Here is a 27817-nt window from a genome sequence, read left to right on the forward strand (position 1 = left end):
GACAGCAGCAAGGGACTCTGTTCTGACACTATACCTGGGAATTCTCTATGTTTAGGCACTAAATGTGATGTAACATCCTCCTGCAGTTTAATTCCCCGCCGTAACACAGGCTGGCAGCGTTGACAACCACGGCACAGCTGTGGCAGATGCAGGTAGAGCTAAGCAAAGGCTATTTTAAAAAGAAAACAGAGCTGTAATATTTTAGTACATTAATCTTAACTGCACGTTGTAAGGAAACTTAAAATGTTTGGGGGAGGTAGAGACCTTAAAAATAAATTATCTGCCACCTTTAGAAAGAAAGGGGGTGACTGGCAAACAGCATATGGCTGCTTTGAAGCCAAATGCTCTGCCTGGCTGATGAAAAAAGCAGCCTCATGGTGACAGATAAGGGACAAATGGCCCCATAAGCAAGCGGGGACCCCAGTACAGATCAGAGCTGAGTGCAGGGCGGCTGCCCCTTGTGCCTCCTTTGGGAAAGCTGGGGAGCAGTTTGAAGACTGGATCACTGCATTATATTTAATTGACTTCGTACCAACACGAAACTTTGCCACGTACAAAGCAGTAACTTATCTGTGTAAAAGTGCGAGGGTGAGTCACTGTGTTAATTTGGAGATGCTGTTTAAATACAGTCTGCGCCATGAACTGCCGATTAGCATTTCAGAGGAACTGCTGCCAGATGTTTGAAGTTACACTTACATTCTTACACAGAAGGGATCGCCCACCTCCCCTTTTTGTGAGGATGCAGCAGCACCAAGTTCCAACAGGAAAGACAAGTTCTCAGGACTTCCACAAAACACACCAGCTTGTGTCTGTATTCACTTCCCCAAGGTTCAGCCTCCTACACTGGAAAACCATTCTCAGCACCGGGTAAGAATTGTCCCTCGTCCCTTTTATCCACATGTGATGCTGCTTCAGCTTTGACAAAAACACCATAAAACTCAAGAAATAACTGTCAGCAGAATATACCTACCAGTGTTTTAACAAGTGACATTTTAATTTGCTCCCAAACAAAAGAGGTTTTAGGAAAGAGAAAGAAAAGTTACGCATAAGCTGTTAAATCACAGGTGTTAAACATGCAAAACTTGGTATGAAGAGCTCAGTAGACACACTGTTTAACATGCCGAACGTCTCTAACAAATCACTGCTGCCTAGCTTTGTTTATTGGTAAATCACTTTAGTAATCCAAATTCACAAATAAGCAGTAAATAACAAAAACTACAGATAAACACGGGTTACACATGCAAATTCCTGTTCACATCTCACATGTGCAGGTACATTAAGAGCACAGATCTAAAGGTTCTTGACGCAAAACCAGATTTTAACAAAACCAGGTTTAAAATGCGGGTATGAAAAAATTACATGTGAAGAATATAAAGATACCTTTGTACATTTCAGGACTCAACTGCTGCTTTTGAATATACTCGAGATGTACGACAGCTACAGGATTCAAGTAAAAGCAGGAAGAGCTCAAGGAAATAATACTGGTCAGAGGAGAACGGGCATTTACTTCTCACTAAAAATACACAGAAGAGCTGAATAGGAAAATCTATCAAGAGCTTTGAAAAGAAAAAAATCACAAAGTTGTAAAGCTAATCACTAATTTTGCTATTTGCTATATAACAGCAATGACATTAAAAGAAACTGCAGGTCAACATTTAAAAATGCAACTTACATTGAAAGACTTTTCAAAAGTGAAATGCAACGACAGCCTTGCACTCTAAATTAAATACCTGCCAGGCTCAGACTGAAATATGGAATGTTCTACATAAGAAATAACTCTGTATTTTTATTTTATCTTTTATTGAGAATGGAACTGAAAGAATTTCTGAAGCTTGAAAGCCGTAACTGAAATGAAGTTTTCTTCCCATAGACGAGCTTTCCACAAGGGTGCAAGATTTTTTTCTTTAATATCTTGAAGTGTCAAAACAAAAACTTGTTGCCATTCTCACATTAAGAACAAATTTTGTCATTAACTTAACTGCGTCTGCTTTTTGCTACAACATTGAAACACATGAACAGACCTCTAATGCCTACTGTATCGCACTAAAACAAAAAAGGAATACAGTATTTCCATCTACTACTTGTACTGCTTTTAAAAAAGATAAACATTAAAAACAAAGCCACTCTTTTCCTTACATCCATCCTTCCTTTTAAGCTTCTTTCTTTTGCCTGTGGTCTTCTGCCATTTTATCCAGAATTTTCTGTTGAGAGAAAGTGATGGGATTTTGCAGGTATTTCAAGAGTTTCTCACAGTCACAACATCAACAATTAAATTTTCAAGTTGTAAAATCTGTCACTTTTAACTACAAAGGTCACAACTGAGACTGGCGCTTCTCCATGCGCTGGAGCTCCTGGGACGCACGTTACCCATACGTCACCGAACACGTGTTTCCCAGCCCTGCCGGTCCTGCCTTCCAAACAGCAATTCATTTCAATTTTATCTTGGGCTCGTGACAGCGGTTGTGCCACTTACTTGCTGGGAATTTGCCATTGATAAAGCCAGAGCCAAACCATCTCCCCTCCCTAGAGATGGGGGTTTGGAACTCTTGAGGGGTTTGTTATCACTCGATGACAATTGGCAGCAACATCAGCTCATCAATTTAGTTCGTTTTCTTGCTCTCACAGTGACAAGCTCCCGCTGGAGAAGCGCCTTGTCACTGTGCTACAAATGTGCATTCTTCCCCCTTCCTTCCCCGATTCTAAAACCCTTCCAATGTTAGAAAGCCACTCAAGCATTTGTGCCACGGAATAAACAACCCAAATCATGTTGCATTTCAGTAAGTTAACACATTGAGGTTATTTCCCCCCTTCCCCTTTTACATCAAGGCTTTAAAGTCTTGTAATCAGGTACCTCAATGGAAAAATTAAAATAAAAAGGGGAAAAAAAAAAAAGCTATGGGTGATGGATGAGGTGGGTTTTTCTTGCTACAGGATTCTGCCTGGGAATTGATTTTTTGACCTACTCCTTGCTAATGGTGTTTGCTTGGTGCCATTTATCTGTGCCATCTGCCTCCCAGGGCCCTGCATGTTTGTTTAGGGTTCCCTATGATCACTCCCTTATTCCAAGGGAGAAAGCAAATGTTCGGAGCCCCAGCCGCCACCTTCTTTTCTACAGAGCCCCCCGGGGTTTGTTTTCAGCTCAGTCACTGACGGGTATGAAATCAATTTATGTGAACACTGCGTTATTATTGCTACATTGTGTAGGATTTCCCTTTCTCAGGGTGGCATTTAAAAGCAGCGTTATCATTCATGCCATGCAATCATGTGATACCTCATCCAATTAATTGTAAAATACGCTCACAAAATCAGAAGTTGCAAATATGGGTTTGTTTTTTAATATATAATATCTTAAGCTCCGTTGACCCGTTTTAAAAAGCCCTCAAAGCGCCAACGGGAAGGATGTGAGTTACCTGTATTTACTCTGCACCACTACTTCTGAGCCTGCCCTTCAATCACAATGCCCTCTTTCATCCGAATTTACAAAAACCTGCTGGAGCCCATCTTAAAATGTGTATCCTGCAGATAATTTTCAGCAGATGAAGTCTTGGAGATGTCTGGCTTCAGGCAGAGTTCTTGAATAAGCCAATTTCCACTGCCTGAAAGCCCTTTTGTTTTTTCCTCAGCCCATTCTCATTCAGATCTATTCCCCCAGGAAAGAATCACACCATTTAAAATGAACAAGTTTTTGCCTTACCTTCAACTTTTGATAATGAGGAAGGCTGCTGCAATGGGTCTTTTTTGCAACATCTTCATTTGTGTAGAACAGGGAACACAATTTGCAATAAAACCCTGTTTTGGGTACCACATAATTCACACCTAGAGAAGTAAACACCACAAAATAAACTAAGAGATCTACTCTACATATGTCATATGTCATTTCAGCTAAATCTTAAAACCATAATTCACTTTACATTAAAAGCTGCTTTAAAAGTCCTTGTTTTAGCTTAGTCAAGCCAGGGCCTGGTAGTAACTAAATATGTGCAGGCTTTTTAAAGCAAAATTTAAACCTTTCAGATTAAGGGTCCATTTTATTGGTTCCTTCAAAAGAACTAGCAACATTCTGTGATTGGTTTCTGATTATTTAGTATGAATCTAAACTAACACCACTATTGTGATTTGTGTTATTAATTGAATATGTGTTGCTAAAATATACCTCTTCCAATTTAATTTCTGCCTAAGGAAAGTGTTATGGAGAAATATATGAAAATAAGGGGGGAAAAGAAATCAAATACTAGGGGGTTAGGGAGGAGCAAAGAAGGGGGGGAGAGCGGGAGGCCCTAAAATGAAAGGCTCAGCGGCAACATGTTGCCAGAAAGCAAAGGCAAATGAAATGAGAAATGCTACTGCGATGCACAGCGACGTGTCTGAAGGGAACGGAAACAGCCTTACCCACAGGGACGTTGGGCTGGTACGGCCCGATCCGAAACTCGTCCGGAACGAGAGCTTTCTCTTGGACGCTCTTTGTTTCCTGCTCGTCCTGGGTGTCTGTGTTTTCGTGGGTGTTTTTCTCAGCATCCTGCACTGTTGTGGGATCAGAAGCTTCAACGTTTTCAGCCTTCGAATTATCTTCGGGTTTGGTTCCATTTTCTAGCGTTTCATTCTCCTGCTCCGGCTCCTCGATCTTGTCGACCTTGATCTCTGCCAAACTCTCATCGTTTTTGGGAGCAGATTTTAGTGCCAAACCTGACTTGCGGAGCTTCTGATGATCCGAGTCTTCTTCGTCACCAACCTCATCCAGAGTGACGAAACCTTCCATGCTCCGTGGAAAGCCACCCACGTAGCGCTGTGGAAAAAACCGTTTCCTTATGTCAGCTTATTCTTAAATGGTCCCCTCCAACTGTCTTAAGTTTCAGAAGAGAAACATCTTCTCCAAATTCCCTGGAAAAACGCTTCAATTTGTCCTTCAAGACCTGCCTCACTCGTCCAAAATCTTACTCAAGCAATCTGAGTAGGACTGAAACAGATTAAGCTTCACACCTGTGCTCTAAGAACACAGGTTTTCAAGGAAGGCGGTTTGGATTTCGAGTCAGTTATAACAAAAAATACGCTCATAATAAGAAATAATCAGTGCATTCGCATTGGCAGCATTGATTCCAACACCATGCAACGAACTTCCTGACAGAACAATCCCCCAAACTGAAAACCACGCACACTATGTTCGTTCAAAACAAGGAACGTGCCTTTTGTGCAAAGCAACATTCCAAGTTAATAACGTTACTACAACTTCGCTATTCCACAAAACTGCATATGATTTAAACATGATAAAACCCAAAACACATGAGTGTGGGATCATCTGGTGAGGAAAAAAGTTCACAGCAAGTAGCCTATAACCTATGACAGTATTTTTTCTCAACTGGAAATGGGCCTTGGCGAACCACAAATGGACCTGGCCACCTTTTCAGCTAAGCATAAAGATATGCAAACAATTTTGTCCAAGTCTAAATGAGCCTCAAGGCCCAAATAAATCAGTTTTTGAATGTCACAATTCTGTGCTCAAGAGTAACCAGAGCTGGTCTCACAAGAAACTGCTGTGGGCAAAACCCAGTCCCTGGCTGCTCGGTGTTAAAAGGGCAGAGAGAAAGGCAAGAAAACCTCCAGGAAGCAACATGGGAATACTGCTGTGAATACCACAAGCGAATACTGCTGTCAAAACAGAAACAGCGATTTGTAACTCATTTCATGTGCAAGTTGCATCCAATGGGATCTTCCACTTTCTCCACAGGAACTTTAACAGCCATTTCTCTTCAGACAGGTGTGCCACGAGTGTCTTAAAGACCCACGGAAAAAGCTCTGCAGTAGAACACTGCTGTGTGCTATTCAAGTTAGGTACCTGTGTGGAAAACCTTGTCTTACTATACAATTACCTTTTTAAGCTTTTTCTTTGCTGCTGGATTGGCCGCAACATTCCCCTCGGTTTTGGCGGTCGCATCATCAGTTGTCTCCTTTTTTTCTTCGGTAGTGACATCAGCTAAACTGGCGACATCCGCATCATCCCCCGCCGAGCTGCCGCTTTCTAACAGCGCTGCCGCTTCCTCCTCGTCCACCAGCAGCTCGTCTTCTGACTCCAGGAGCAAACTCGGCTCGTCTGGGTCAGCCTGTTCGCTGCTTTTAGTGCCTGATGGCTCAGCGGCATCGTCTTGTTTCTCCTCTTTCACTTTAGCTTCCGCACCATCATTTTCAGGTTTCTGAGCAGCATCTGTCTTAGATTTCTTATCGCTTGGAGAATCTTTGCTGTCTGGAGAATACGTTCTCTTTCTGCAAAGAATAAAGAATACCTGCTTGTAAATCTGAAGAGAGTCCAGAAACGCCTAAAAAGAGGTAGTTATAGTTTTCTAGATAAGCCTGAAGTAGATTGTGTTTTAGTTTCAAAAAGGGAAGGGTTGAGGGAAAGATCCCACTCTTGAAACATGCAAAAGGCTGCAAGGAAAAACAGTCCTTACAACACAGGACAACTGCTCACGGGTTTAAACTGAAGGAAGGCAACGCTAATTAGGGACTGGAAAAGATTGCCTGAAGAGACTGTGAAACCACCAGCATTTGAGGAGGAGGGCAGGTAGCACTAGAAACAGTTCAGCTCAGGATACAACAAAGAATAATTGGATCTCAGACATTGCCTAACTCCTTTTGTATAACTTCTATACTCTGGGTAAGGTATTTTCATATTTCTTTTAAACAATTTTATGCTTTAGCAACAGTTAATTACCTAGTTTTATCCTTTTTCAGCAGTTCAACTCCTTTGTTTGGAATCTAAAATGAAATTTAAAAAAAAGGTAAGTCACAGTAATGATGATTTACACAACAGTCACAGCATTAATTCAGACCAGACAGCACCATCTAGCCAAGCACTCCCAACGACGTTAACCCACAAGTACTTTTACCACCTAACAGTTAGCAACCTGCTATTCTGTTAGACAAGACCTTCCCAACCTAGAAATCCCACCTTTATTCACAGTCACTATCAGTTATTCAGTGGGACATCCTGCTCCAGAACAACCCGTGTTCACGGACAGCACAAATCAGTGTGACTCTCTTCCCCCCTCCCCGGCGTTAGCAGTGGGTGACATGGAAAGCTTCAGCAGACCCACACTTCACTTATTTATGAGTTACCGAATAGGAAGTTCCACTCATTAGCAGCAATGTGGAAAACGATCCAATGCATTGCCTAAGTATTTGAATTTGCACAAAGCATTTGCTTTCGGTGCATTATCAGGTGCAACAGTAAAATTCCTTCGTGCTCCACAATAGAAAGCTTATGTTTGAGACAGCTTGACAGTTGAGATTGCTCCTCCTTTCCTAGCTAATCTCATAGGCTCATAGAGAAAGTCAACTGCAAGACTATTAGCCTGGTATTATGTAAAAACAAACAAAACCCCACTATTGGCCAACACCTCGCTCCTTGATATGAGCTACACATGCGAAGTGCAGTTACATTCCAAGTTTTGACAAAGCTTCTTTTTAAAAATTAGCAATTTATACAGGTAGCTGGGGGTTCGTGTCCACAACAGGGATCAAAAAGCTTCCTGGTGCTAAAGGAAAGAGGGTTTGGATGGCGACCAACACAGGAAACATGTTCTGTTGTAAAACTTGGTAGGGATTCTTCCTTAAACTACCAACATTTCAACTTTTTTCTGTACACTAGAGTACAACAAAATGGACAAAAGCATCAGCAGCTGTGAAAAGCAAAGCAAAGAACTAAGTATCGAATGCCTGAGGACACCATTCTGCTACCCGGCTTGATTTTACTCACTGATCATTTTCAGGAGAGTGAGAAAAAAAGAACCCACATTACAGAACATTTTAAATGGAGGTATTCTCATTAAAATCTGTCTGGGTTTTGTTTAATCTGAAAGGAAAATTCTAGTACTTTGTTCTAGGCCTTGTAACACCACTCATGCCAAGTAACTGCGCTCAGGTAGTTCGGAAAATACCAAAGCAAATCCTTCCAAATTCTCAATAAGTGCTAGCTGTCTTCTACTTCACTTTATCCCTTCGACTACAATTAAAAACCTAAACCCATTACTTACCCTTAACACCAGTTTCTTGTACTTTTCAGATAAATCCACTTTCACACATCTGCCTTGGAACCAAAGCGCTTTGTTGGCACAGTGCTCAACCATGGCTAAAGCGTCTTCTCTGGTCTCCATCTCAATGAAAGCCTGAAAAGATGAAAATACACACTAATGATGACTAAGAACTACACCACACTTTTGCAGGCAAAGCTATTTAACCTAAACCACAGCATTTCCAAACGCTGAAACAAAATTGTGAGATTCAACTAGATCCATCCTCTCCAAACAAGCCGTACATTTTTACATTTACCAAAGTGCTCTATACACTCCAGCTTTTCAATTCAGTAATATCCATCCCATAGAAAGCTCTGAAATTAAACAAATTAAACAGTATTTTATTTTTTGAGAGAAGCCTTAAACAGAAAGGCAGCATTTGCTGGTCTGTTGGCCCTGCTTTGTGAGGGGTCCCTCCAAGAGACAAGCCTACAACACATGAAGTCTGCTGAACAAGCTTTTAAAAACACATCTAGGCTAAAGGATAACGGGTAGATAGAGAAGAGCTGTTTCTGCATACAGCTTGGACAGCAAGGGGTTTGATGTTTCCGCTGAATTAAGGTCGGGCAGGACTTCCTGGGGGTCACACAATGGATTCCAGTTGTTTTTCATTCCCTAAGTGTGACATTAGTCAGACAGAAAGGGACCTGGGGGGACTAATTGACAGGAAGCTCAACATGAGCCAACAGTGTGCCCAGGTGGCCAAGAAGGCCAATGGTGTCCTGTCCTGTATCCAAACCAGCGTGGTCAGCAGGACAAGGGCAGTGATCCTTCCCCTGTGCTCTGCATTGGGGAGGCTACACCTGGAGTATTGTGGTCAGTTCTGGGCCCTCAGCTCAGGAAAGAGATTGAAGTGCTGGAGCAGGTCCAGAGAAGAGCAACAAGACCAGGGACGGGACTTGAACACAAGCCCTATGGGGAGAGGCTGAGGGAGCTGGGCTTGTTTAGTCTGGAGAAGAGGAGGCTCAGAGGTGAGCTCAGCACTCTCTAGAACTACCTGAAGGGCAGTTCTAGCCAGGTGGGGATTGGTCTCTTCTCCCAGGCATCAGCAATAGGACAAGGGGCCATGGGCTTCAACTCTGCCAGGGGAAATTTAGGCTGGATATCAGAAAGCAATTCTTTGCAGAGAGAGTGATCAGGCATTGGAATGGCTGCCCAGGGAGGTGCTGGACTCACCGGCCCTGGAGGTTCGTAAACTGAGACTGAACTTAGTGACATGATCTAGTAAACAGACTGGAGTTGGACCAAGGGTTGGACTGGATGATCTCGGAAGTCTTTTCCAACCCAGTCCATTCTGTGATTCTGTGATTAGGGGATTCAGGCACTCATCACTCTGAAAAATTTCCTATTTAACTCTAGGGAGCAACAAACTAGGACAGCAAAGCTGAAAACAAATACAGAACTAAATACTTTAAACTCCTGTGTATTTATAGAAATCATTGTACACGCACATCCAAGGCACTTTACTATATACATACAATGCAATATCTTCAGGGTTTTTTAAAAGTTCAGAGAGCCACAGCGCAACTGCCTTTGTTTAAAGAACGAAAAATAAGAGGTAATTAACGGAATGTGTAATAGTGGTACATATTTATGTCTCATAGGTAATGTTTTCTCAGCCTTAAGAATGTTCTAAGACTCCTAGAAATCTGCATAACAAAAAAAAAAAGCCTCAATGCTAAATATACCTTCTCAGCTGAGGTCTATTCTTTCCCTTTTTTTAATTTACATGCAGCTCCCATTACAGTAACATTGTGCAGGAGGCTGGACAGCAAACACCACCTACACCCCCAATAATTCCCGTATCTGTGCTAGAGCAGCAAGTCTGCACACACACCCATTAAAGGCACATCAGCTCTTCACAGCTAAAAGCCCAAGTTCCAAATCATCGCACGTGTGCGCTGCAATGCTCACTCACCTGGCTCTTCATTCTCATCAGGATGTAGTTCTTAATTTTCCCGTAGGGTTCCGCCAGCTTGAGGACGGCGTTGTCGGAGTATCCAGAGTGAGGTAAATTGCTGAGGTGAATCACACGGCCAAGTTCTGGTTTTGGCGGCTCATTTTTTTGGTCAGGTTTACCCTCAGGCTTCTAAAATTTAAAAGGGTATTAAATTTTTTGTAGTGCATGCTACATAAGATATAAATTAGTGACTGTCCCTTGATTCAGTTGATACGGCTGAGAAGTACATAAAGAATAACTTAAATGCAACGGCCTTGTAACACTGAGTGCCCCAGATTAAAATAAGGCAGAATCTTTTACCTTTATTCTTTTGTATTTCTGTGACAAGTGGACTCGGACTGGTTTACCAAACACCAGCGCGGGTGTTGTGGAATAGTATTCTACTGCAGCCTGGGCATCTTCGGTAGTCGACATTTCAATAAACGCCTGAAATCATACAAACAAATTAAGCGCTACTCCTTCAAGAACTAGTACTGTTTTATTATTATTATTTTTAACCTCAAGGTCTTCGTTGCTTTCCTGTAAAAACAGCTGCATTAAAAACAAAAGCCGCCTTTTGGCTACAACTTGAAGTGCCCTGCAGAACTTGGCAGGAATGGCACATACTTTATTTAGGCGCGCAAACAGAACTATTTGGTTGGTTCACATTCCACCTACATTTGGATCCAACACATTCAACTGCTGCCTGTTTTTTCTCTTCTATGATATTGGCTTTTTCCACACTTCAAAATATGGCATTGCGTAATACAAACTACGACCAAATAAGTTTTCAGAGTATATTAGAACAAGAACAGATTTTGAAAGCAGAGTGTACTTTCAAGAAAGCTACGAACAACCAAACCCAAGGATTTTTAAACTATTTAAGTTAAAATGCAGTATTACAGCATTTCAGGAAAGAAACTCAGCAGTCACTCTTCCTTTCACACGTGACCTTGGTGTCATCTTGCCTGGTAGCCAAGTAAGTCATTTCACAATAATTAAGCTCCGCCATTAAGCACACTAAAGACACCGAGCAGTGCCGGCAGCAGCACTGAAGGGCCCCATCTCACCTCATTGATTTTGTTTAGAATCAGGTGGTTTGTAATTATTCCAAACGGTTCAACAAGCTGAAGCAGCTGGTATCTCAAGTTCTTTCCCCTCTGGAAATCCATGATGTGAACAACTCTGCTTGTTTCCTGTTGAAGACAAAGGATACGGACACAACGTGAACAGGAGATGTGCATCAGCTAACCTAAAAACAAAGTCTGCAAGGCTGGACTACTATTTATTTACTTCTTGATTTTAAATCTTCAGCAGTAACCAAAACGAGATGCATATAGAACGGCACAGAACCTCTGGGGATTTCCAGAGAGGAAGACGCCTGCTGTGCCAAAGCTGCTGTTCTGCATGCTCATCATAAAGAGAGTGTTTAAATACGGCCGGTGGAGTTTTGGAACAGATATTTTGCAGAGTACTTGGTGCAACAAACCCCAACCTTATTGCAAAGCTTCAGCATTTCCACACAAATAAATAATAAAGCCTTTTAAAGACAATCCATTCATTCAAACAGATCTTCAGGAAAGCAAACAAAAAGCATATGTACCTAAAATTGTGGGTTTGTAGAAACAAGAAAACACACCAAACTTTTAATACTCACCACTCTGCCCTTTTGCATGTGCCTCGGTCCTTGCATATTTCCATTTCCAGCTCCTTTAAGAAATTAAAAGAATGAGCAAGTTTAGTTCAACCTGTAAGACTGGTACTAACATGTCTTTTCACAAGTTCTTAAAAGATTCAAGTCACTTGTAATACTAAAACAGAATGGCACCAAGTTTAAAAAAACTGATCATTTCATTAGTCTGACAAGACAAATTATTTCAGAGCTTCCTTCCTGATCAACCTGTTCAATTCAACATTAGAGAAAGAGCTGCATGGACTGAGGTGCAGACACAGCGGAGAATAAACCCATTGAGAAATAAGTAAACTGTCTCCTGTTTTAGACTAAGATTTGCCATAGCAAAACATCTTCATACACAAAAGATATGAGATCTCCTTAACAAAGATACATTTTGTACAACCGAGGTTTTTGGCGTAGGAAGAGACTCCTAGTTTTGCTTCTAACCCAAACTCAATTCTACCATAATGCTTATTTTACTAGGAAACACCTGAAAAAAGCCTTTCAGACAGTCTGGCTCAAAGTCAAGTTTGAGGCGTTTTGAAAAACTAACTGTATTATTTTGATGAAATTAAGTATGGATGCATCTATCATCTAAAAATGCCTTTACAGAGTCTGAAATACTTGCACTCTGTCAGGATACCTATGTAAATTACTTCATTTTGCTCTTTTAGTCACTTGAACCATTTAAAAGGGGAGAAGCAACAACTTCAGGCAAGAACCTGATGCTTACTTAGCCTGCCTTCCTGGGAAGATGAGGCTTACACCATCTATCTTCCCATTTCTCAGTTGCTATTTAAATCTATTTGTCAAATCTACACAAAATTAAGGGGGGGAAAAAACACTTAGGACATTGAATTATTTTAAATTTCACAAAAAACCCAAACACCAACAAAAGACAGACGCTAAAAACTTATAGACAGGGGAAAAATATGTGGATTAATCAAACATAGTTAAAAAATCAGCCATAATAACGCAGTTAGCAGATGGTGGAAGGTGATAGTGAGGGATCTGAGTACCAGTCTTTGGCCACAGAGGGACTGAAGTATTTCGGTTCTGCTGTTCAAAAAAGTGAGTGTTTTTTTGTTTAAAGACACTGGTAAAAAAATAAAATAAGCCAAGAAAGACCAAGAGAATCAAACCCACAAGAATCTAGGTCTTGTAAAAGCTGCTGATGTTACCTCTTGGGCCAACAGGAGGCCCTCCAAGGTGGAACGGAGGTGGTGGTGGTCCCAGAATCCCTGGCGCGGGGTTTGTGGATTGCTGCAACATAAAGGGATCACCCCTAGAAAGAGGGGAAAAAACAACATTCATTTTAAACCAAAAATCAGTCTCAAAAAACACCCCTAACTTCTGCAGAGCAGCCAAGGCTAAGTTAACTTCAGCTACTTTTACTGCTGTGCTTCAGCCCATAGAAAATAAAGGGAGGTATCCAGGCTAAGAAAAGTTGTGCTGTTTCACAGCAAGCGTTAAAAACATCCTTTGCTTCACACAAAATATTACAAATGTCATAAGATTCACTACTACTTACATTCCATGTCCTGAATCACTGTCAGGATTCCATTCTGGGTATCTTAAAGACACACAAGAAAAAGGAAAAGGTAAGAAGAAGAGAATCTCTACCTATGCAATAATTTCCATACAAGCGGCAATACCTTTCCACGTCAGCACAGATAAAAGACACGGTAACACTGACCGTGACAAGATGTGAGCAGCATCTCTTGCCAGAAGTGCTATTCTTAACGAGAAGCTTCTCGCGATATGTAACATGCCTGATAATTTATAATGCATATTGCAGTTTGTTTTACATTAAAAATTTAGACAAGTGACAAGTAAAAAATTACAGTATACTCCCCCTGTTGAGATTCAGCTCTTTAAACATGTTACATGTTGATCCGTAGGATCCAAAAGCTACAAACTGAGATCCCTTTTTTGTCCTGAAGATGCTCTGTTTAAGCTATGTGTTTTTATTCAGGGGAGGTTCAGGGTGAACATGTGGAAGTTGTTTTGACACCGAGGGTGCTGAGACACTGGCCCAGATGACCTTCAAAGGTCCCTTCCAACCCAACCTATTCCATGATTCTATTCCCTACAGGGCACAGTGTGTTTTATAAACCTGTTTTGTGCAACATAATTGATCGCTCTGTAGTTGTATTTGCCCCCACGCCACAGGAATGTTTACTGTACTTCAAATTCCTACATTTCAAGCAGCAGCTGACAACGTCGGCTGTGAGTCGCTCCATTGATATGATGGTTCCACTCCTGCAGCAAAGTAAATAATTAAAAATTAACAGCCACCCGTGGCAAGCCAATTTAACAAAATAATGTTACATAGTGCAGCACCTTCTCTTCTAATCTGAAGTATCGAAAATAGAGGCAGAGATAATACAGATCTCATTTTGTCCTGCTGTAAAGAGCCACTGAATTTGGACCTACCTCCAAACTCCTAACCTGGGTGAAAAGGTGTCTGATGAAAATATCTTACATTATATGGGCTTGATCCTGCCTCAGAGGTGCAAAGCTCACCCAGGTGACTGCTACAGCACATGTGTGTCATCACAACTTCAACTTCTACAACCTGATGCTGATAGTTTTCTCCTTCAGTAATTTTGGAATTTCCTCCACTCTCTCTGCTTCATTCCTCAGACTTTTAAAGAGCATTTAAACTAAACACTCCAGTTTTTAGAACCATAAAGAAGCCAAGGAACTGCAAGGAAATCAGAAAGGAAAGACTAAAGGCAATGAAAGTGCATAGCTAGGACAAACTACGAGTGTACAGGTGACATATAAAAATATCCGACCATCTAAGGGGAATAATAAAGAAAAAACAGGAGATCTAAATCAAGATGGTACTAAGGAGGAATAATGGAATTAAACCAAATCAGCCAGGAAAACTCCTTCTAGTTCGGGCTTTAGCACTAGAAAGGAATGAGGGCTTTCTACTTTTTCTCTGTGGGTTATTCTGATTCTGAAGGGGGTTGGTTGTTTAAGATGAGAGAAGGCACAGGGACCGCTCCGTTCTGGATACGAGACACTACTGAGGATCACTGTAGTGTTTCCATATGCTAAAAGCCCAACTTACACTTTCCACAAAGGAGAAAATCCTGGATTTAAAGTCTCCCGTGAAGTGCTGTCATTAAGCTACGCTCCAATATTACCCCATGATACATGAAATATAACGTGGAGCGAGATGAAACCTTCAGTCATTTTATCATGTAAAACGAGAGCACCACTTTTTCTTGTTAACTGCACAAACTGAAACTATAAATTAATAAATGCGGTGGCAATTAAGATAAAAAACCAAAACCCCCAAGCAAAGCTATTGAAGTTTCTTCAGTTCAAAACTTTCTACCAAGTTTTAGTACTACACTAAAAATCTGTTTTAAACACTAAAAAACCTTCTGACTTTGGGTGCACTATCTGTAAAGCCTCAGTGGCTGATTCTGCCTGATACAACAGGATTTAAGGCTGTCTTATCATGTCATTTAATATTATAAACTGAAGTAGAAGTTATCTGCAAACTAGAGCCAAAGTTTGGGACATGAAATGCTCATTACACTTCAAAAACTTTTAAACTGGCAAAAACGGGAGATCTGGCATACAACTTAGGATTTACTATTTTTTCCCCCTAGGGAAAGTTTTAGGAACAACAGTGCATGTCTACGTTATTAAATTTGTATTAAACACAATTCTTCACAGGGACTTCCCTTCGGTCCCCGCCCCTCCCCAGTCTGAAGGGTTCCAGGGCACTCCATATTTACAGACACAAACGTGAACGCCCAAAGTTAAGCCAGAGAAAATCTGAAGCGAGTTTCTTAAAACTCAGCTTACCTTTTGCCTCAATTGATGCAAGCAAGAGGACACATTGTTCTTCAGAAAATTAGGCCAAATTTAAGTAGCTAATTTTAGACAGCCCTCTATTAGGGACACGGCCACATTTTCCCTTTGAGATGTATCACCGTTTCAAGTGTTTAACCTCCAAATTCATCTGCCCACATTGCGTCAGCCTTTCTCTTTGGCAGAGAACACAATCCCTCCACACCTAATGCCTCATTCCTTGATAAAGGGGTTGGGATTGACAAAACGCCTAAAAAAAACTAGGGCAGGATTTACTTCACAGACAGAAAGCAAACTGCATCTTCAGATTTGAATTACATTGATTACATCACATTGAATTAGAGAAGCAATTAAGAAAATTGCAGAAGAAGAAAAAACAGAGGACTAGCCTAGCAGATTAAGTTACACCAAGGGTGTTTAACCCCTCGGTCAGGCTTAAACTACACACTGCGTTATGACACACTTTAAAAAAAATACTCCATTTATTTGAAGGTGGGGAAAATTAGAATTTGATACTGCAATAAGTTTATATTGTCCCAGCTAAGAAAAGCATTCCCTTTCTGCTTTCCATAAATTTTGGTTTGGATCAGATTACTTTAAAAGTTCTACTTGATTCAATTTTATGGAATTCTGTAACTAGTAGGTATGCAAGCAGAGGAAAAAAGGAGAGAAAGAGAAGAATTCTTGGGGTGACATGATTTCTGAGACTAGAACCAAAGCCCAACCTTGGGTCATAAGAAAACAGATGATCCCATTTCAAATATTTTATGGTGTACTAGTAGTTTAAGTCAAAGCATATTCCTAAAAAACCCCCAAAAGATGGTTTTACATGTCAGAGAAGAAGCCAGCCACTTAAGTTACTCTGTCAAAAGAATTTGGTATTTCTCATACCTGGAAAGATATTTCATGTTGGATATCCTTTCAATAGATCTTCATACCAAAGGAAACTAAGAACCACGAGGCTTTAAAATAAAGTGCTAAAAAGAACCCTACTTACAGGATTACTGGTTGCCATCTTCAAGGGCCTCAGAAGTTAATGCTTTCAATCTAACCAAACGAAGTCCTTTTACAGAACTGAGCATGGCATCTAAACTGTTAACACTTGAAACCTTTTATGAAAATAAACGTCAAATACAGGAGACAAGAAACCCGAATTACTGTGCTTATTTTATATAAAAAGTAATTAAAGCAACACGAGTTCATAAACTGTCAGATCAGCTGCAGTCGTACACTTTGTGCTCTAACACTGGCTTGATCGTTTCGCAGGGACAGAATAATTCTCGTGCTTCCAAAAGATCAGATGTACAGAAGCAGCGCTTTTTGAGAGGTAACTGTAAAGAAACGGTTAGTAACAGCAATTCCACATTGTCTCAATTTTACAGTAATAGCATGTATTATACTTTCAATTGAAGGCCTTCACGCTAATTAGCCACTAATTGTGATGAGGGTGGCACCGTATTAGCCAATTACATCACCTAGTACACTGAAAAATCAGCAAGATGAGTAAAATTGGAAAAGCTGAAAGTGAGAAGGCTCTGAAAATACCAGCTGACTCAACAGGCCGTTCTGAGTAACCTGCTGCCTTTGCGGAGAGTTGAACTAGTGGTGAATAAACTAAGAGGGAAGTCTCAGCATAGCCGACTATACCCGAAGATCCAAGTAAAGAGCACTGCTAGGAACACAGAGCAGGTTCTGCACCAGCAGACGGATTGCTGAGTCTACAGGGAGAGATGCAACATGTGACAATAAAAAGTGAGGCTCAAGTGTCTAAGAAAGTAGTGAAAAAGGAGAAAAATGACGACAAATTTCAGCCATAGTATGAGATACAGAGTGTTAAAGTGAAATTAAAAAGGCAAGAATGAGCTAATCTAAAACGTGGGTTTTTTTACTTTTGCAAATACGTTCCAGGGCTCTACATTAACTCTTTCCCTTTAGGCTGGGAAAAAGCAGAACTGTGCAAGAATGCATCTTAACTACATATAAATCCGCAATCAAGACAGATGTGGAGGAGAGCTGAAACTAGCTTCCCGAATAGCACAGTAGATACACCGCAACCCCCCCAAACCAACAAAACATGAAAAAACCCACCCCAAAACTGCTTGAATGCCAGATGTTTGTGTTTAAGAGACCATGTAGATGTAAAATATAAATAAGATATCCCAGTAGATGATAGCCGTTTGACTTGAAGTTAAGCAATCTGGGCAAACAAAATACATTAATGTAAAGCCCTGGTTTACAATGTTTGTTAACAGTTACCTTGTAAATAAACCAAGTGCCTTTTTCACTCTCAAACCAACTTTCAGATCATTTCAAAAGCAACCAGGCTACAGAAATAATTAAAGAAATAGGTAAAAACAGAACAGATACTACAACGTAAAGGAAAATAGAAGTATCTGGTGCATAACTCACCTTATTAGAATGAACTGGCATATCACATATAGAGCACAGATGGGGATAACCCTTCGGTAAGAATCCATGGAAGTCTTCAATATTGCTATTTGGAGGAGCACCTCTCTTTTTCTCAAAGAGAGATCTCTCAGGACCAGGGCCACGACCCATTCTGTCATACTCACTGTCAAATTTATGATAGTTATGCGAAGTCTCACCATAAAAAGATTCATCCCTACACCTTTCTCCATCTCTTAATCTGTCATCTTCATAATCCATTCTGTCATAATAACCAGATTCTTGAGAACGACTTCCATGGTCATAGTCAACCACTGGGTTGAGACTAGGACCACGATCATCAAAGCTATCTCTTCTAAAATGCCTTTTTTCTTCCCAATCATCCCTAGGTACTCTGTACGGTGGTTCCCGTGTGGATGATCTGCCATCTCTACCATAACCTTCTTCAGCTCTCCTCCTTTTAAGTTGTAGAAGGATCTGAGGCAAGTTTTCAGGAGTGATCTTGTCCTCGGGATAGCGACTCAGTTCATCTAAGTCTCTAGCAGACAGACCAAAGCTGGCCAAAATGTTAGTGGCCTGGTCTGCGTCTCCACGGTGCTGAGAAGACAAAGGGAGCGGACCTCTATTTCCAATGTTAAATATAGACTGCAAATTATGGGAAGAGGTACTACCAGAAGACAGTGCACTATGAGATCCTTGTTGGTTCAATGAAGAACTCATTCCAAGATTCATTAAGCTAGCAAGGCGTGCAGTACCCTGGTTCATCCTTCCAAGAGATGCTGGCATATTTAAAGACTGGGTAGCAGCAGCAAGAAGGCCTATTCCTGCAGAGAGCTCACGCCCGTGACCTTGGGAATCCCTACTCAGAGATGACTGCTGGAATGACTTGGACATTGTAGAACTATCGCTCGTCTACTTTATGATCACAAAAAATTGTTTCCTTTTTTTTTGTCTTAAAGATGGCTGAAAAGAGAGCTCACACTAGAAAGCTAGGCAAACTTCACTTCGAAAATGGTAACGCCAAGAAAGAGGATCAATAATGACTGCAGATCTTCTTCAAGCTGAGAAACACCAGACAATTCTGTAGAAAAACAAGCAGTTTTAGTCATAAATCCCTTTAAACAGATGCAGTTTTCAACTTATGCATCATGTTGATCTAAAAACATTCAAGATCTCAATCTTACAAGGCTTTTATTACGTAACTTAACAGATTCAAGAGGTACCCGGAACCTGCATTTATTATTTCAGGTAAAATACAGTAGTGTTTCCTATACATGCTACTCTTCTTCTACAAAAAGCTACTTTCATACCGAAGACAAGTGAATTTCAGAAGTTTGGGATGTCTGAGAGTTTACTAGCATATAAGCCTTGATCTCTGATTAATGGTTTCGTTTATACCCTACATAACTGTGCTGTGTCTGTGAGAAGACCACAAAAAACTTAAGCCCATAGAATCCAAGATGATTTTGGCATATAATACATATTTGAAAATGAAACCTAGACCACCACAGAACAGGACGAAAGGAAGTTAAAAGTAACTGAAGTTTGGGCAAAAAGTTTCTGCTGTAAGATCTGGTAAATAAGACCAAACATCATATTCAATCTTTATGGAGTAAAATTCCAATTACTGACATGAAGACAGATGTAAACAAGAAAAATAAGTTTTAAATTTTGCAGGAAGTACACAAGACCTCTTGTTCAAATTGCAGTTATCCAGATACCAGCACTTAGGAAGGGATTCTTTATTCTGTTATAATGCAGCTGTGACATCAGCCTGGCCTCTCAGACCTCAAGCTAAACAAGGTCAGGCTTAGCGCTGGGATGGGAGGGCCAAGGAGAGCCCTGGCCCTGCAGAAAGAGACCCTGGTGAGTCAGGAGATGGCACCGGCACTCTTGCCTGGTTTAGGCCAAACACTTTGACACCATGACCACATGTGGTAGTTAAAGATCCCAGAACAATCCTCATAAGAGATACCTGCCCCATGTTTCACTAAAATCCTAACCTCATATTTAAATATTTGGTTCAACTGCATTTACTTGAAGTTTTAACTAAATCGTGTTTCAATATCCACAGCATTTTATATGCAATGTATTCATTGTACCATAATGTTCATTTTGTTTAGTGCAGAGCAGAAAAAACTTAATACTTTTCCCCATACTCTTTCAGCCTTGAGATAGATACACAAAATTTAAAGCAAGTCAACACACACAGAAACATTCCACCAGGAACACGTTGTTCTTGGGTCCTCAATGTGGTAAAGCCCTTTTTGAGTTTCGAATCTCTGCGGAGCAGTTTTGCTTCTCCAGCACTGCCACTCAGATGCACACAAAACACAGAATCACTTGAGGAAAAAAAAAAGAACAGGCACAAATTGCATAGCTCCAAATGAAATCAGCTTCTAGAAGAACAGGAACATTTGGGAAGGAATGGAAAGGACAAAATGAAAGCAAGGACTTTTCCTTGAAGAGACCAGTTCTGCAGAAGGTAATTTCTCTTGTACTGGAAACAGAAGAAAAAAGGTCAAGGTTATGGGCACGTCCCTACCCCAAGTGCCTATTCAATCCAGAGTCCTGTTTCAATAGCATGGAAAGGTTTTTTTCCACTTGAAGCTGAAATGCACTTGGGTTTTGTTTCTCAGTAGCAGCATGTTACCAAATGATGTAGTTATGTACAAAAATAATGGATTCTGTGAGAGATACATAAAGCACACAAAACCCTCACAGAACTCTGTCTGTGGAAATGCTTTATACAGTTTGCTACATATTCTGTTATCAGTACATCTAAACTCATATTTCAGTTATGCTTTTAAGGTCCACATACGTTGGAGCCACTTAAAGTAAGCTTAACTGCGTACCATTTGGTTAAGAGCAAGAGATTGAGAAACATGGGGATGGCAGTAAGTTTAAAAGTATCTGAGGCAGAAGACAGAAAAGCGCTGCAGAAAGCTTCAGAGGAAAACAGGAAAACAAGAACATAGGGAGAGCAGACACGGCAAATTCTAAGTGCGAGATTCGGGCCAAGCGGACCACACTGAAGAACACCTGAAGAGAAAGCATTTAAGAATCATGGTGTAAAAATCAAGACTGTTTTGAGTTCAAACATGAGAAAAACACTAATATGCACTTAGGTACCATGTCTTACCTTACATACATTCAGTAATCTTCAAAGCACTTTATGACAGTTTTACAAGTTAATCCTCATTCCTCCCATTTTTACATCTAAATTTCCTTCTAGGCCATTTACACACTTACAGAATGGCTTGAAACTGAACTTACTAGGTTCTTCATAAAATCGGGTATTCAGAGAGCTTTGAAAACCAGACCCCGACAGCAATTCAGCAGAGAACCACATGGTCAGGAAAGGCAGGTGCGTCCTGCTGTTAACACACAGAGCTGCACTATGCGAGCTTTCACTCAACCAGGAAAGTTCTCCACTCTTCAAAAATACCCTTTCTCCCTTTGAACAGATGCTCACTAATCCTCCTGTCATGAGTTTCAATTGGCAGTTCATTGTCTGCTGCTCCAGAGAGATTAGCAGAGAACAAAACCCATCACATCCCAGTCTGGTTGGGACCTGGGCCGCAGAGATCCTGGTGACAGGACACGTGGAGGTTTTACAGATCCACGACGTGCTGCCGCTGCAAACACCCAGAGATGAAAGAACCAAAGAGAAAATAAAAACAAAGACGGGAGAAAAAAAGGCAAAGAAACAAGGATGGACAATCTTATGAAAAAGGATGAAGTGGGACAGTAAGACGACTGTGTGATGACGACAGAATATAACGTGGGCAGTTGGTGTGCTAGGCAGTAAACTGCCCTACCCCTAATTAATATTCGAGTACTTACAAAGTTTCTGATTTATCCTCAAACCCCACGATCTATCACATCGCTGTCATCTTGCAGTTACTGCTGTACTCTACTCCTAACTGTCCCCGTTCTTGAAAGTCAGATGAAGACAACAACAAAACGAGGTGAGGAAAGAGCTCTAAAAATCATACCAAGGAACGTTTAACTTCCACATGGTCAGGTTTACTATGTGATTTTTAAACGGCATTTTTTACGGTGATCACTTCTGAAAGATTTTATGTCAGTATTTGATAGAGACAGGTTCCCAAAGCCAGGTTTGAAGCACTCGTGCCATCAACTGAGTCACAGCAACAAGAGGAGTACGACTGAGCAAAGCTGTCTAAAGAGCCAGACGGGATTTAGCCAAGCTGAAAGCGTTATGCTAATTGTTCTTCATGTAATTTCAGCTATTCTGGGAACAGACAGATATACATTTTAAAGATCTGTGGACAGAAATTTGGCTATATTAAGATTTGAAAATATATATTATAAAGCAACCTTGAAATAAGTTGAAAGTCAAAATGTTACTGGATTTCCAGACAAACGTGGACAATGAAAAAACACTTTATATCTACAAGTGGCAAAAGAGTTTTCTATAAAGGCAGACAACAAAAATAAGAAATTTGAATCCTACAGGATACACTGCTACCAAATAAAGGCCAAAATAAGGCTGATTTTCAAACACTATAGAAGGATTTTCTTTTTGTGTAGAATTGATTATAAACTCTTTTCAATAAAACTTCTACAACTCCACATAAATATTAATTTTGTTCCTGAAAGTAGTTTAATTAAGTGAATTCTTGGGATACACGATAACCTTAGATTACCATATTTTATGGAACAACGGTAGGCTGAAAATAATTTAGCTCCCTATTCCTTCTACCACTCTTTTTTAAATTTGTGTATATATATTATAGCTTTAATACTAATCTTGTTCATAGAACAATTCATCTTTTACCCATTCCTCTTGCACTATTTATAGAAAAGTCTCAAAAATTGAGAATAACTCTTTTCACTTTCTAGTCAGTTTCACTTTCACTTCAAAAGAAAATTACATCAAATTTGATCAACTCAATTTAATTATGGTAAAAATACAAAGTCATCTGCAAGCTGAAAAACACCCCCCCCAGTTGGTAACAACACAAGACTTTGGAAGGCTGCACACCCTTGGGAAAAAAGTCTCAAACAAGTTTCACACCCACAATTCCTGCTTTTGGGATAAAAATCTAAAGAGATTTCTTCCCCTCCCTCCTTAGTTACACTCAGCGCAGCAATCCCTTCTTCTAGGGAAGAATTAATACACTTCTTGCCAGAAGTGTCTCCAATGTGTCACGGTAAAAAAAGGTTATGGATGGAAGAGATCTGGAAGCCCAAGTGAAAAATTTAGGCAGATAGTTCCCTATGTTGCTCTGGGAAATAATGGTAGTAAACCCAAGAACTTGCAAGGCAATGAGAACAGATGTTATCTAACTGCTGAATGACTCTTGTGGATGTCAAGTCTACAGGATTACTTTAACTGACAATACAAAAGAGGCCACTGTCTTTCCAAAGGCAAAGGAGGAATTATCCAGCAGCCTTAGATGGAGAAAATGCAGATTATTGCCCATTTCAGGTATCCGTATTCAGAGTGGTTACTTAATATTGCTGTTTCATATGGAAGAAAATGACTTATCTTGTTCAACTGATCTTCAAAGGCCATAACCTCAAAAACTTAAGCAGCACCTGGCACATGCTTTTTTTGTGCCCAGATTAAACAATCTGTTTGAGGCCTTGCAGAACAACCGGGAGAGTTTCATTCCTTATGTTCAGCTTCATCTCAGTGACTTGCTTGATCAGAGGAGCACATAATAATCTGAGATCTGAAGTTACTGTAACAGAGGATTGCTTCAGGACAGAGAAGTATTACATATGAAACAGACTTATTTACAAATGGGCAATTAAAATTACCAGTTTAGCAACTAAGAATCTCAAAAGAACTTCAGATTTCAACATCTGAATGCAGAAAAAAGCCATGTAAAAGGCACTAATTTCTTATTTCTGTTCATTATATACTAAATTCAAGCATCCTTTACTAAGAAGGGCATTTATTCCTTTACAGAAACAACAGAAGTGGAAAAAAAGTGTCCAAGGAACAGTGCACAAAGAGGAGAGGAGGCAAAAAATGGGATTTTTTAGAAAGAGAAAACTGAAACAGCCCGGAAGATACAGAATAACCACCATTCTGTGCACTGACTGCTCCATGAACACACAATTACCTCTATGGCTTCCATGCACACCTTCCTACTACAGGTGGGTCCCCTCGTTGTCACTGCCAGCAGAGCTGCTGCTCTACAGCAAGATGAATGCACAAAAAGCTCCCTGAAGCCATTCAGAGCGGGTTCAACAGCAGGGGTCTGCCAAAACTACAGTCACCGCACACGACGCAGGATCACAGCCTGGAAGCTCTGGTAACAATGACTGTACATTCATGCACTTGGCAAAGCAAGAGAACATCACTCTTCATTTCCATCCATTTTGGAGATTAATAGCCTCACAGGCACCAAAACTCTACGTTTTTTTAAAAATAAATAGGTCATACATAACGTGACCACGGACAGATCGAAAACAAGAGTTAATCGCTGTGACAGAGAACCAATGTTATCATTTTTAAAACAGAAAAACAAAACACCACACCACACTTTTGTATTCTGATCTGGTGATTAAAAAGCCTTATGAATAATCAGTGAATGTTAAGTCTGTCTCCAGGCACTTCCAGAGCTGTGATAAACCTGCATTCTTTCCCAGCTGAAATCTTGCATGTAGTTGCTGAGATGTATCTCGTTGCAGAGAAGAATCAAGGGACTGTGCTTCAGTGCTCAAAATAAAACCTCTTATTTAAGTTATGGCTACACAATCTGGTACTTGAACAGTTGAGAACTAAACTAGTTCAGAAATACTGTGAGGTTTTTGCTTCTGTTTTCAAGATTTGTTGACTTAGAGCACTGAGGAAGAATGTGAGCAGCACAGAGGCTACAAAAACACACTCCTAAATTAACATAGTGAAATGGAAATAATTTCTTCACGGCTTTGCTTAGAACAGCTTCTCCCTCAATTTGCTGAGCTACAGAACACTGTTGAGTATTAGATTACAAAATATCTTTGTATTCGCCAAAACTCTCAGCAGAGATGTACGCAAGTCACAGAGAACACCAGCAGACATTCCTTATTTCCCACCAAATTAACGAGCATCTTTATTTAAGCGTAGCCCCAAATAAATCAGGTAGCAATCACATTTCAGCTGTACTTATAATAATACTGGGGATCCTTAATCTTTTCTGCAGTCTCAAAGACTGACTCTTCTTCCCTGCTCCTTAACTGTTTTCCAGTTTTCACCTTAAGGAACATGGATATTCACATTTTAAGGATGCATTTAGGAATTTCTCTTTGTTATTCTTCCCACCATTTAGTGTGGGTATGTATGTAACACCCAGATACCTGCAAAACACCGAAACTGAAGTTTTCAATACAGAGTAACTTCGGATGGCTTCCCTAAAACAGCCACACAGAAAAGGCTCGTGATGTGGCAAACCTCACCAGAATCATAAGGGAGTGATCCAAATTCTTTAGTTGGTCACTCAGATTTCACCTCCTTACCTAGCACACAAAGTAAAAGTACAGATATTGGGTTACCACCAAACAAACACATGTACAAGGCTCAAATGCCAGTATCCTCACTCAAATTATTCCATGTAATTGAGTAATTAATCATTTTGCGTGGTTATTTTGATAAAACTCAAGACAGAAGTTCACTAATTTCTCAGTAATACATTAAAAATGTTAATATGTATGTTCCAGTACATTTTGAAAAAATAATATATGATTTTAATATATTAAAGTTTTCAGTGTATTAACATGTTTCCAAATTCGGGCTCAGCCACTGGATCAACAGATTCTTAACAAAGAAGTATCAAAAAACGTTGCCTTTTCCTCTTCTGAGGCATGAAAACTACACAGACTGCTTTGAGTGACTTACATTTCCAAAAAGAGTTGCTCCCTACTTATCTTACTCCAGGAAGTCAGGAGCACCTACTCCAGTGACAGCAACAAAACTTGAAGAATTTAAGGCTAAGTAAAAAGAACAAAGACTATTCAATTGTTTTATAATAGTAGCAGATACTTTTTTCCCAAAGGTTTGCTTCGTGGTAAAGAAAAAAGCCACACATTAAAAGTGGGATTTTTCAGCCTTCTTTCTGCAGCATAAACGCTTCATGTATCAGAACAAAGCAGTTCTGTGGGTTCTTGGAAAGTTCTTTTTAACTCTGGCTTATTTTCGGCGTAAGTGAACGTAATACCTCATCATTTCGACTTTGGAAACAAACCACGTATATAAAAAACCATGAAAAGTTATTAAATCACCACAGAGAGATAAAAGTTTAAAAAAAAATAAATCCCTGCAGCATGATTTATAACCACAGCCGAAATTATATGAAAGTGAAACTGAGCAGAAAGAGCAGTCAATTCATTAACTCTGAATGCCAGAAAAACATCGGAACGAGCAGGTTTTGGGGACTAAAGGCCTTCAGACGTTACCGACGCGCTGTTCGGCTGCCCAGGGGCCGTTTTCGGGGGCTGGGGAGGGACGGGGCCGCCTGCGGGACCCGGCAGCGCTGGCCGGGCGCTCGGCGCGGGGGGAGTTCAGTCAGCGGGGGAAGCGCGGTTGGAGCCGGGGTCACCCCGAGAACACCCAACGGCCGAGAAGGGCCCCCTGTCCGCGCCCCCAGCCCGGCCGCTCCCGGTGAAGGGCGCGGGGGAGCCCCGGCGCTTTATTGGCGGCCGCCGGAGGGCGCGCGGCGCGGCCGCAGTGCCGCTGTGCGCCAGGCGGGGGCGCTGCCGGGCCCGCCGCTCCCGCATGCGCGCTGCTGCCGCGCGCCGGCCGCGCTCCCCCTCCCCCGTTCCTAACGGACGCCCCCCCCTTCCCTCCCGTTTCCTCACAGAGCGGCGGCCGCCAGTTCCCAACATGGCAGCGGGCCGGGGGCGGCCGCAGCGCCGCTCCTACCTGCAGGCGGCGGGAAGGGAGCGCGGCGGCAGCGCCTCCCGGTCGCTGTGGCAGCAGCGGCGGGGGAGGGAGGGACGGACAGACTGAGGGAGGCGGCTGCGCGAGCCCCGCGCACGTCTCGCCGCGCTCGCGAGACCACGACCCGCCCGCTCGCCCGCTCACGTGCCCGGCGGTGGCCGCCCCCGCTGCGCTCCGTGCCGCCCCCGCTCCGCTCGGCTCCGCGCCGCTCGCTGCCGCCGCCCCGCCCTCCGCGAGTGGATGTGGCCGGGAGTGGGTGGGGGGGGAGAAGGAGGTGCCGCCGGGCCCGGTCTCGCGAGAGGTGGGAGCCGCTCACCCTGCTCTCGCGAGAGTACCAGCGCACCGCCCGGCGCCGGCCCGCCGCTCGGCCCCCGCTCATTGTCCGCGCGCTCCCGCGGGGGCCGATGGGAAGGCGCTCGGGGGCGGGGCTCGGCCTGGCCCCGCCCTCCGCCCCGGGCTGAGGCAAGCGGGGGGGGGGGAGATGGGAGGGGGCGGAATGAGAAAGGGTCGCGGGTTCGCGGCCGCCCTCAGCCACTTCCGCGCTTTCCGCCCGCGCATTCCCGTCATACCCACCCGCCAGCGCGGTGACAACCGGACGGACAGTCCCGGGGTCAGTGCCTTCTGAACCCCACCATGAAATGCGCCCTCAGCCATGGCGGAGGGAAACCCTCCTCACACAGCGCCAGGGTTCTTCTTTGCTTCTCCCGCCTTCCATTGCTGGAAATGGAGGAGTGGGTAACGGTAACCACGCGCTTTAACGTGTAATCGCCCATGGTAATAAGGGTTCCTCGCTGCCACTTGGCTCTCTCATCCCCGAAGTGTTATTTATCACCTCTGTGGCAGTAGACACCCAGTCCCTGCCGCTCCAGCCCGAGCGCGGCTCCTCAGCACCGGGAGCCCGGCCGCACCGCTGCGATATTTAAGACAACGGGCTCCCGATGCCTGTTAGGTTCATCAGAAGATTCTGGCAAAAGAAGGCCGCACACATTATGTGCAAG

The 27817-nt window shown here is 42.0% G+C and overlaps 1 protein-coding gene across 6 annotated transcripts; it reads right to left on the reverse strand.

The window, feature by feature from the left end:
• Nucleotides 1-972: 972 nt before the first annotated feature.
• Nucleotides 973-27491, reverse strand: MATR3 (matrin 3). 6 transcript variants are annotated; one of them, XM_080353065.1, is made up of 15 exons: nucleotides 27393-27491; nucleotides 17924-19001; nucleotides 13878-13939; nucleotides 13209-13250; nucleotides 12859-12962; nucleotides 11660-11712; nucleotides 11073-11198; nucleotides 10324-10449; nucleotides 9982-10152; nucleotides 8025-8156; nucleotides 6704-6747; nucleotides 5865-6255; nucleotides 4390-4783; nucleotides 3695-3816; nucleotides 973-2201 (listed from the first exon to the last, which is right to left on the reverse strand). In XM_080353065.1, the coding sequence occupies exons 2-15, from the start codon at nucleotides 18812-18814 to the stop codon at nucleotides 2151-2153; spliced, it is 2709 nt and encodes a 902-aa protein (XP_080209191.1). In that variant the 5' UTR covers nucleotides 18815-19001; nucleotides 27393-27491; the 3' UTR covers nucleotides 973-2150. The 6 variants fall into 6 exon arrangements, with proteins under 6 accessions (XP_080209191.1, XP_080209190.1, XP_080209189.1 ...); XM_080353064.1 differs by lacking the exon at nucleotides 27393-27491 and adding an exon at nucleotides 27136-27195; XM_080353063.1 differs by lacking the exon at nucleotides 27393-27491 and adding an exon at nucleotides 26802-26941.
• Between the last annotated feature and the right edge of the window lie 326 nt (nucleotides 27492-27817).

Source organism: Nesoenas mayeri (assembly GCF_963082525.1).
Source record: "Nesoenas mayeri genome assembly, chromosome: 14".
Classification (NCBI taxonomy): Eukaryota; Metazoa; Chordata; class Aves; order Columbiformes; family Columbidae; genus Nesoenas; species Nesoenas mayeri.